Below are 10,383 nucleotides of genomic sequence, written 5' to 3' on the forward strand. Positions count from 1 at the left end.
CAAAGAAAATTTTCACACAAAAATCTTGCGTACTAAAATCTCTACCCACAACTTATGTGTTGTTATAATGAATTGTGTGGTACGCTATCGTCTTATAATTGTTATTAAAAATTGCCAACTGTGTTATTTTGAAAATGGCGAGTACGTTTTATCTGGTTTTTGTTTTACAACTAATAGCAAAAATACAACATGCCGAAAATAATTCGAGGTAAATAGTATTAAACGAAACCATTTACACGCATTACAATTATTATTCTACCAGCAGTAATCATAATAAAATCAATATTGACTTTTGAACTGTGTCAGTTCGGTGATTTTTACCGGGTTTCCTTATTAAATTTTCCTTGGTTTATTACCATAAAAGCAAAATTTTAATTTCCCATCGTTCAAAACAATAATCAAATAACTATTTTTATTTCTACATCAAAAAGTTAGTCTGACTGCTGCTAGAAAAAGAATTGTTCAACAGCAGTATTATATGATATTTTATTTATTTTTAAATAATTTAAAAATCAATTTTGATCATCCTGTGTTGTTTTTCTACCGGTCTGTGTTTTCTAATTAGGTACTAAAAGACTAATGCTTGCAATGAATTTGAAACGAATGTTGAATATGCTCGAATAGTTTTAATAGGAAAGATATAATAAAGAAAACGGAAAATAAAAATTAAGATTACTCTGAAAAGATAATCTAGAACCGAGTTTTAGATAATTAAGAGAAGAAACAGTTATTTAGTTTTATTTAGTTATTTTGAAATGTACAATACATCCAACTTATTTGGTTGTATTACTTATTTTGTTATTTTTACGAAGATAAATTAACATAATACTAAAAATAATAGAAAAAATTAAAAAAGGAAACACGATGAGCTGAAGAATGATTCTCAAAATGACAATATATCAGCATTAAAAATATTTTCTTGGTATTGGTTTTGATTTTTTAAATAAAGGTAAAATATGTGTTTATTGGTTCATTATGAACATCTTATCTTATTTATTAAACATTTTTTATTATACGTATGTTTGTTAATGAACAAAAGCCATTACAGTGGAGTATAGGCATAATGGAATTAAAGCGACAAGGGGACGGAGAAGTCACAGGTCTACAGAAATTTTTAAGTCTGAAAGTGAATAAAATTACTTTCAAATAAACGCTTTGATGATTATTTGTAAATAGAGACCCTCAATTTAATACACTAACTTTGCTTAAAAAAGTTTTTATTTCAGGGTTTATGTCCATAATTTTTTTATGATATTTTGGTTTTGCCAAACATACTTCATATCAAATAAAAATTCAGCCTAGTTTTTTTTTTAATACAATAATATTAGTTGTATGGTTTATGTTAAATTCGATAATAGCTGGCTTTTGAATAGTAAAATTAAACCATGTTGATGTCTAGTATAAACTTGACAAATTATCCAAGACAACTATTAACCGTATTCTGTACACTTATAAAATGTGTATTTCTGTAGTGTAACTAATTATTATAAAAACATTTGTATTGTCCATATCTGAATTATTTTTGTATAAATTAATTATTATAACATTAATAATAATGATTGAAAACGAGAGCTTCGACGTAGTTAAACTGGAAGTCGATCAAGTCGATAAAGATATTTATTTCAAATCTAAGATCGAAATAGAAGAAAACCAAGATTTAGCAGCTATAGGAGACAAATATGTGGTCCCTATTTCTTTTGGGTAGGTACATTTTTTTGCCTTAATTTTAATAATGTCATTATCACTAAAATGTTTGTTTTTATAACTTATTTTTTTAAAATAATTGTGTGTTTAAGAAGTACATAAGTTTCAAAGTAATTAGTTTGTTTTTTAGCCTTTTCTTTTATAAAATAACATTATAAATTAAAAATAGGTACTGTCATATCACTTGATGTACTTTTTTTGTCTAGTATGGGAGAACCATGCGTGGTCAAAATTAAAATTGAAGCCGAAGAAGTAAATGATTTTGATTTGTCTACTAGGTGAATTTTTTTTATAGTCTATATTATTCTTTCGTACATTAATCATTTCTAATCTAGCAAAATGTAGAATGTTGAAACATTTAATTCAATAAACACCTTTATTTCTATATATATATAGTGTCGTTCTAAATTTCAACTAAAATGTGATAAAACTTAATATACTTAAGTACTGTTAATCAATGTTTTTTTTCTGCATAATATTTAGAAATTTGAATAACGTGGCCATAATCAAAGCGGAAATCGAAGAAAATCAAGATTCAGATACTATAATCTACGAAGATGTGTACCCTTATTTTACTAGGTAACTTAAAAAACCTAACTAGGATAGTTTTTATTTGATAGGTAACGGAGTTGTAAAAATAGTTACACCAGAATTATTTTCTAATAAGCAATTAGATAGCATAATAATCAAACGAAAACTGGTAACGCAATGTTTAAAATGTTCCCTTATTTGTAAAATACATTCAAAATGTTTGTGGAATAATTTTGAATTGAATTCCAATATAAAATTTGGCATATTCCAAATAATAAACATTTTAAAATGTAAAAATTACAAATTATAAACTGAATTCGGTAGAAATCCAAAATAACATTTCAATGAATAAATCATAATCAAACATTTAACATGGGTTAGCCTGTCAGGATATACATTAGGTATGGATTTTTAAAAAGTCGCGGAACAGTGGATTCAAGTTATATATTTCAAGTTTATATTTCACAATTTACAAGGGTTACAAAACAATTCTTAACATATTTAAAATTCACTACTAAAATAATAAAATTTGGTGTTATAGCGATACGATCAGTACAGCAAAACACGACCAAACTTGTATTGGACGAGAGCCACCTACACAAGAAGAGTTGAGTGAGAAGCCTTTTCAGTGCGACGCATTCCTGAAAACATTTTTACCATCTAGTAATATTATAAGACGCAAAAAGATTTACACTGGAGAAAGGCCTTATCAGTGCAACGTATGCTTGAAAACATTTTCACAATCTAGCAATCTTAGAACACATAAAATGATCCACACTGGTGAGAAGCCTTTTCAGTGTGAATTGTGCTCAAGAACATTTGCTCGTCTTAGTACTCTTGAAAGCCACAAAAGGACCCACACTGGCGAGAAGCCTTATCAGTGCGAAGTATGCTTGATGACCTTTACACAATTTGGAACTCTTAAAAGCCACAAACGTACACACACTGGCAAGAAGCCATTTCAGTGCGAAATATGCTTAGTGTCCTTTTCACATTCGCGAACTCTTAAAAGCCACAAACGTACACACACTGACGAAAAGTCTTATCTGTGCGACGTATGCTTGGTGACCTTTTCAGAACCTGGAACTCTTAAAAGCCACAAACGTACACACACTGGCGAAAAGCCTTATCCGTGCGAAGTAAGCTTGGTGACGTTTTCAGAATCTGGAATTCTGAAATGTCGCGAAAGGACCCATACTGGCGAAAGGCTTTATCAGTGCAACGTATGCTTGAAAACATTTTCAAAATCTAGCAATCTTAGAACACATAAAATGATCCACACTGGTGAGAAGCCTTTTCAATGTGAATTGTGCTCAAGAACATTTGCTCGTCTTAGTACTCTTGAAAGCCACAAAAGGACCCACACTGGCGAGAAGCCTTATCAGTGCGAAGTATGCTTGATGACCTTTACACAATTTGGAACTCTTAAAAGCCACAAACGTACACACACTGGCGAGAAGCCATTTCAGTGCGAAATATGCTTAGTGTCCTTTTCGCATTCGCGAACTCTTAAAAGCCACAAACGTACACACACTGGCGAAATGCCTTATCAGTGCGACGTATGCTTGGTGACCTTTTCAGAATCTGGAACTCTTAAAAGCCACAAACGTATACACACTGGCGAGAAGCCATTTAGTTGCTGAGTGTACTTAAAACATTTAGCCAATCATAAAGTTAAAAAGTGTATTGCATGCTTAAGTATAATTTGTTAGATTATTGTATGTTTTGTGCATTGTACAACAAGTTTTGTACAATTGAGTTAAAGCATACCTATAAATAATATATGTATTTGTAATATAGAAAATTTAATATTTCTCATAACGATTTATACCTAAATATTTTATTTAAAATATCCTAATTGTGCACAATATATCCTTTATACTATCACGCAGTTTGCTATCAGCTCTATCAAAAAATTAAATTATACTTTATTGGTCAGAAATCTTATCTGTAAGGTACTTAATTTGACCAACAATTTATAAAGGTTATCCATTCCTCTCAAAACAGAGAAACACTAAAAATTATGGCACACCTTACATTTTAATAGTCGAATTAATTCCAAATTTGCATAGGATATTCGTTAAACATAGTACTACCAATAAACATTGACAACCAATACAATATCGTGAATACTTCCCCTAGATAAGAAAAAAATGTTTTCTTTATTTCACTTTTTAAGGCAAGTTTTAGCGATTCAGGTCTGAAAATTGTTACGAAGGTAAATCTATAATTAAACTAGGACATATAGAATTTTCTTAAAAATAGGTTCCCATTTATACTTTAAAGTTAAACTACTTATGATAAGATTTTGGATTTAGGCTTAAAATGTGCAAAAAATAACACATACCAACATCTAAAATTCCAAATTTGAAAAAAAATCTATAACGGCTTCAAGAAAAGCTTAGTTCTGAACTCTTTGGACACTCGTATATGCTTCAGTTTTAACTTTTAAGCATGCTATATTGAATATCTATTTTAGATTTTTTCATGAAACATGGTTTTTTTAATCACTACTATGTCGTTAGTCTGTATAAAGTTATACAAGCTTTACTGGTATCAAGCAATTAAATAATTTCATCGTGGATAACATACTTTGCTACTATTTTAATAATTAATACTTTTCTGTTTTAATTTTTATTATGCAGGAATGCAAGGACTATTCAGGAAAAAAAAATTTATCACATTTATTACTCTCAAATAGTTATAAAATAAAATAAACATTTATAGATGCAACATCATTTATTAATTACAAAATTAGTATAAATTTGTATTATACAAATATTGTAACGTATTATTTGTTTTCTTAACGTAATAAGAAAACTGCACCAAAGAAGTTACCGAGGAGGATTTTAGTGGTTTCTTCTTAAAGTTAAAAGGTGCAACCAAAACAACAACAGAATATAAGTCGGGGCAAAAACAGAGGTAGTGATATTTCTTACGTCCTCTGAGTAAAATATACATTTGTATTTTAATTAGTAGTGGACGTCATGTACTTTTACACAACTGATTCATTTTCATCTAAAACATTTGTAATTATAATTTAATATTATAATATGTTATAATGCTATATAATTATTAATTATAACAAATTCAGGGATTTTAATTATTTTTAAATTTTCGGTCACTATTATTAGAGCCCAAAAGTTTATGATTTTACAATCTTCCTATACACGCATACATTTATGTGAAATAAACTAAAGAAGACCCTATTCTACGATAAGGAAATGCTTTCATGTATATTTAAATGCATAGAAAAAAAAAGTTCTTTTAATTGAATAATATGTATTTAGAAGTAATAAAAAATAAAACAAATGTTTTTTTTTTTAATCACAAATAAAACGACTTGCATAAAAATAATAACTTTTTTTCATATTTTTCAACTAACAATAACTACTTAAACTATAGTAGCTCGATTAATCATTTTTCATGCCTATCAGTAAAATAAAGAAATTTATGAACTTCCGGTTTTTAATTTTTTCTTGATAATTAATGATTTACATTTTTTTTTTGTACCCATTCCATTAAAGTCCAAATAAGATGACCTGGCAAAATAAGGTTTAAATCATCGATCTAAGTTACTTATTTTTATTAATTTCATTATTATTACTATTATACGTACAAAAATCTAGTGTGGAGGCTTTTCTGTAGTGATGTTTTTAATTCCGGTAGTTTGTAGCAAATAATTGACAAATTTTTCAGGATCAGTAAATAACAGTGTCATTTAAAAGAATTTGACTAATTTGGTTTTAATGAAACTGGGTGTAACACTCTGGATAGTAAAACCATCTTAGTTGTGTTTCGAAGCCAAGTCTTTTCTAAACTTATAAACGAATGCTTTTGGTGTAAACATATAATTAAATTTTAAATAATTTTGTAAATTTCGAAAATAACTGGCTTTTAAATAGGAAAATAAAACGGTAATAACTTATATCTAGTATAAACTGAACAAATTATCCAAGACAACTAATAACTGTGTTCTGTACTCGTAAACAATCTGTATTTATTGTATTGTAAACGTTCATAATTAAAAACATTTTTATTGTCCATGTTTGAATAATTTTTGTATAAATTAACTAATACAACATTTATAAAAAATGATTGGAGTCGAGAGCTTCGCATGCACGAGCGTTATAACTAAGACGGGCAAACAATATGAAAAGTAATTTTGAAAAATTATATTTTATTTAGGGAATTAATTTACACCATATAAATGTATTCCAAGAGTCGTAGAACAACCTCAATTAATAACATTAGTTATGTTTTTATTGTTAAAAATTAAAACAGCATGGCCGTAGTTAAATTGGAAGTTGATCAAGTCGATAAAGATTATTATTTCAAATCTGAGATAGAAATAGAAGAAAACCAAGATTTAGCAGATAAAGAGGACGAAGATGTGGACCACATTTCTTTGGGGTAAGTGTGATTTTTGTCTTTAGTTTGATAACAAGATTATCACTTAAATTTACGTTTTTAAAAGATAATTTGTTTTAAATATTTATATGTTTAACAAGTATATATATCAGATCATGAGCTAGATTTTTTATAAATGTAACACTATTCTTCTTTTTTCGTCTAGTATTGGAGAACATAGCGTCGATAAAATTAAAACTAAAGCTGAAGAAGAAAATGGTTTTGATTGGTCTACTAGGTAAATCTTTTTTAATAATCTATATTATTCTTTCGTACATTCATCATAACTAATCTGGCCAAATTTAAACCTAATCAAATTAAGTACTTTCAATACTACTTAACACCGTGGAGCAGTGGATTCAAGTTAGGTTCCCGTAAAAAATATGACTCCTTATATATTTCATAATTCAAAGGGTTAACATATTTAATTTTTTTCAATTCACTACTTAAATAATAAATCATGTTGTTTTAGCGCTACACCCAGTACAGTAAAACACGAACGAACTTGTACTGGAGAAGAGCCATCTACACCAACGCAGGGAGAGTTGATAAAGCACAATGAAAGAATATTTCAACGTCCGTGTTGCCTAAGAACAAGGGCACAGAATGAAATATACGATAAGCTTTTTCAGTGTGATGTATGCTTAAAGGGATTTTCACATTCTGGTAATCTTACAAATCACAAAAGGACCCACACCGGAGAGAGGCCTTTTCAGTGTGAAATGTGCTTGGTGACATTTTCACAATCAGGACATCTCAGAACACATAAAATGATCCACACTGGTGAGAAGTCTTTTCAGTGTGAATTGTGCTCAAGAACATTTGCTCGTCTTAGTACTCTTGAAAGCCACAAAAGGACCCACACTGGCGAGAAGCCTTATCAGTGCGAAGTATGCTTGGTGTCCTTTTCAGTATCAGGAAGTCTTATAAAACACAAAAGGACCCACACTGGCGAAAGGCCTTATCAGTGCGAAGTATGCTTGGTGGCCTTTTCACAATCTGAACATCTTAAAAGTCACAAACGTACACACACTGGTGAAAAGCCATTTCAGTGCAAAACATGCTTGATGTTTTTTTCACAACAAGGAAATCTTAAAAGGCACAAATGTACACATACTGGCGAAAGGCCTTATCAGTGCGACGTATGCTTGGTGACCTTTTCAGAATCTGGAAATCTTAAAAGCCACAAACGTACACACACTGGAGAAAGGCCTTATCAGTGCAACGTATGCTTGAAAACATTTTCACAATCTAGCAATCTTAGACGACATAAAATGATCCACACTGGTGAGAAGCCTTTTCAGTGTGAACTGTGCTCAAGAACATTTGCTCGTCTTAGTACTCTTGAAAGCCACACAAGGACCCACACTGGCGAAAGGCCTTTTCAGTGCGAAATATGCTTGATGACCTTTATACGATTTGGAACTCTTAAAAGCCACAAACGTATACACACCGGCGAGAAGCCATTTAGTTGCTGAGTGTACTTAAAACATTTAGCCAATCATAAAGTATAAAAGTGTATTACATTCTAAATTTATAATATTTATTTATTAAAGTTAACGAACGTAATGAACTAAAGAACTAGATAGGAAAACTTAGTGAGTTGGGTTTTTTCTTAACAACAAATAAACGTAGCCTTCATTTGATCCATCATAAACATATTTTACTGCAACATTAATATCATTACTGCTATAGGTATTGGACCAGTCACAGCCGTACAAATAGTACGACAACCCATTAAAATCAATATTACTAAAGTCATAGTACCACAAATTAAATTTATACTGCTTATTTGAATCAACTAATTATTATGATGGATGATACCGATCCGAATAAACTAAATTACTATCAGACTTGTTTCCTATTGGTGATTTGTTACTTGCAAATATTAAATGTAGTGTTGAACCATAATCATTATTGGTGTTATTTATTGATAAATATTAAGCCCAGTGAAGTATTCATAAATTAGCTAAGAATAATTTGTAATAGTTTCGTTATAATTTAGCCCAATGTCATTTTCAAACCATTTAGTTCCACTAAGATTGTATTCATCCGCTAAGATCACACAGGCATTGGCATTAGCAATAGAAAAGTCAACTGTATCAATGTGCTTTTTTTACACACCAACAGAACACATGAATACATGTTGGTATATAACATGTACCTATTGTATACCTAAACGTATTTCTCGGAGTTACATTTACAAAAACTTGTTTTATTTTAAGAAATTTAATAGTGAAGTAGTTTTTTACATTCAACCCCTTACATTTTGGTAATATCTAGAAAATATTTTACATTATTTACTTATTTTAGTTTATTTTACAAAAACATATATTATTTAATTTACAAATATTAGGTACATAACACAGAATTTTGATCTTTCGAGTAAACTAGTTTTTTGACACAATTGACGGAACTCCTTTTACATACTTAATAATCCAGTTGAAGTCGCCTAGCTGACTCTTTTGGAGAAGTGATTTCATAACATTCCGTTGGCGCGAGGTTCAGAGTTCATCCAGACTTTTTCCCAGCTCTTCTGAGTGCGGATTTTCGATTTAGATCTAAGTAAGATGGAAACATTATCTATACTTTTGAGTTGGGTGACTAATGGGCGATCCTACAATTATTATTATTACAAATTTCCAACTGTGTTATTTTGAAAATGGTATGTAAGATTTATCTGCTTTTTTTTAAACGTCGAAATTATTTATTTAATTTTTCATTAATACAATATCATATTTTATAGTATGGTTATCCTGTTTACTGTAACGTTAGTGTATAGTTGTTTAATCGGTTAAACATTGTGATGATATTCTATTTGTTCACATTCACTGATTTCATTACTCGACTATATACATGTATAGTAATGTATAATTATGTATTATACAACTAAAATACCTTCTCGGCTATCGAAGTTATAGATAAAACTATTCTTAAGGAAATTTCACACTGTTATTTGTTTGAAACAAAATGTGTTACCTAAATTAATTAAAACTGGCAAGCTAAGATCATTTTTGTTTTTAATTTTTCATCAAATTGTTTATCATCCTTATTAAATTTTCTTCGGTCTGAACAAACGGTAAAAACAAGTTTTTTAATCTCTCATCGTTCAAAAAATTATTTCTTCATTAAAAAGTTAGTCCGACCGTTGCTAGAAAAAAAATTGTTCAACAGAAGTATTTTATTTTCATTTTTTAAAAATAATTTAATAACAAGTTAGTAATTATTAAATTGAGGTGCTGTATTTAAAAATAAGCATCAAAGCGTTATTAATTTGAAAGTGATTTTATCCGAGAGGACTAGTCTGTAGAGTATAAGCCCAATGGAATCAAAGCATCGAGGGGACGGAGAGGTCACTGGTCCACAGGAATTATTATAAATAAAATGCTAATTTGTAAATACAGGCGCTTAATTTAATAAGTTCTAACTTTGCTCAAAGCGTTTTTATATCAGGGTTTATTGTCCATGATTTTGTGATATTTTGGAAAATTAAGTGAGAGTGAAGAGAGTGAAGTAGGTAATTGATAAAGATTGACAAAAATGTGAATGCTTTTAATTTTTACTTTTTATAGATAAAACCCCCAAAAAGTTTTCATGTATAGAAAAAATAGTATACAAATTGTTGTACATATTTTTTATTGCTCCTTGTATATATTTATCTCCTTGGCTTTATGTTATAATCGGTAGCTCTATGTAAGATTTTTTTTTATGAACTTTGTTGATTGCATTAACTGGCTA

The 10,383-nt window shown here is 29.4% G+C and overlaps 1 protein-coding gene across 1 annotated transcript; it reads left to right on the plus strand.

Annotated features, from left to right (window-relative positions):
- Window positions 1-1,555: 1,555 nt before the first annotated feature.
- On the plus strand, window positions 1,556-8,123 carry LOC126836920 (zinc finger protein 583-like). The gene is made up of 7 exons (XM_050570641.1): window positions 1,556-1,701; window positions 1,911-1,982; window positions 2,188-2,283; window positions 6,520-6,648; window positions 6,812-6,883; window positions 7,118-7,221; window positions 7,396-8,123. Exons 1-7 carry the CDS (start codon window positions 1,556-1,558, stop codon window positions 8,121-8,123), a joined length of 1,347 nt encoding a protein of 448 aa, XP_050426598.1.
- Window positions 8,124-10,383: the final 2,260 nt, after the last annotated feature.

Source organism: Adelges cooleyi, unplaced genomic scaffold (genome assembly GCF_023614345.1).
Source record: "Adelges cooleyi isolate 19-005CV unplaced genomic scaffold, UGA_ACOO_1.1 ACOO_flye_CR_arks_rails_tigmint_CR_PRNA_247, whole genome shotgun sequence".
Classification (NCBI taxonomy): Eukaryota; Metazoa; Arthropoda; class Insecta; order Hemiptera; family Adelgidae; genus Adelges; species Adelges cooleyi.

Coding starts and splice junctions, on each gene's coding strand:
- LOC126836920 (XM_050570641.1), top strand. CDS start 1,556: ATGATTGAAAACGAGAGCTTCGACGTAGTTAAACTGGAAGTCGATCAA. Junction 2,284..6,519: donor GTGTACCCTTATTTTACTAG/GTAACTTAAAAA, acceptor AAATTAAAACAG/CATGGCCGTAGTTAAATTGG. Junction 7,222..7,395: donor CAATGAAAGAATATTTCAAC/GTCCGTGTTGCC, acceptor TTTCACAATCAG/GACATCTCAGAACACATAAA.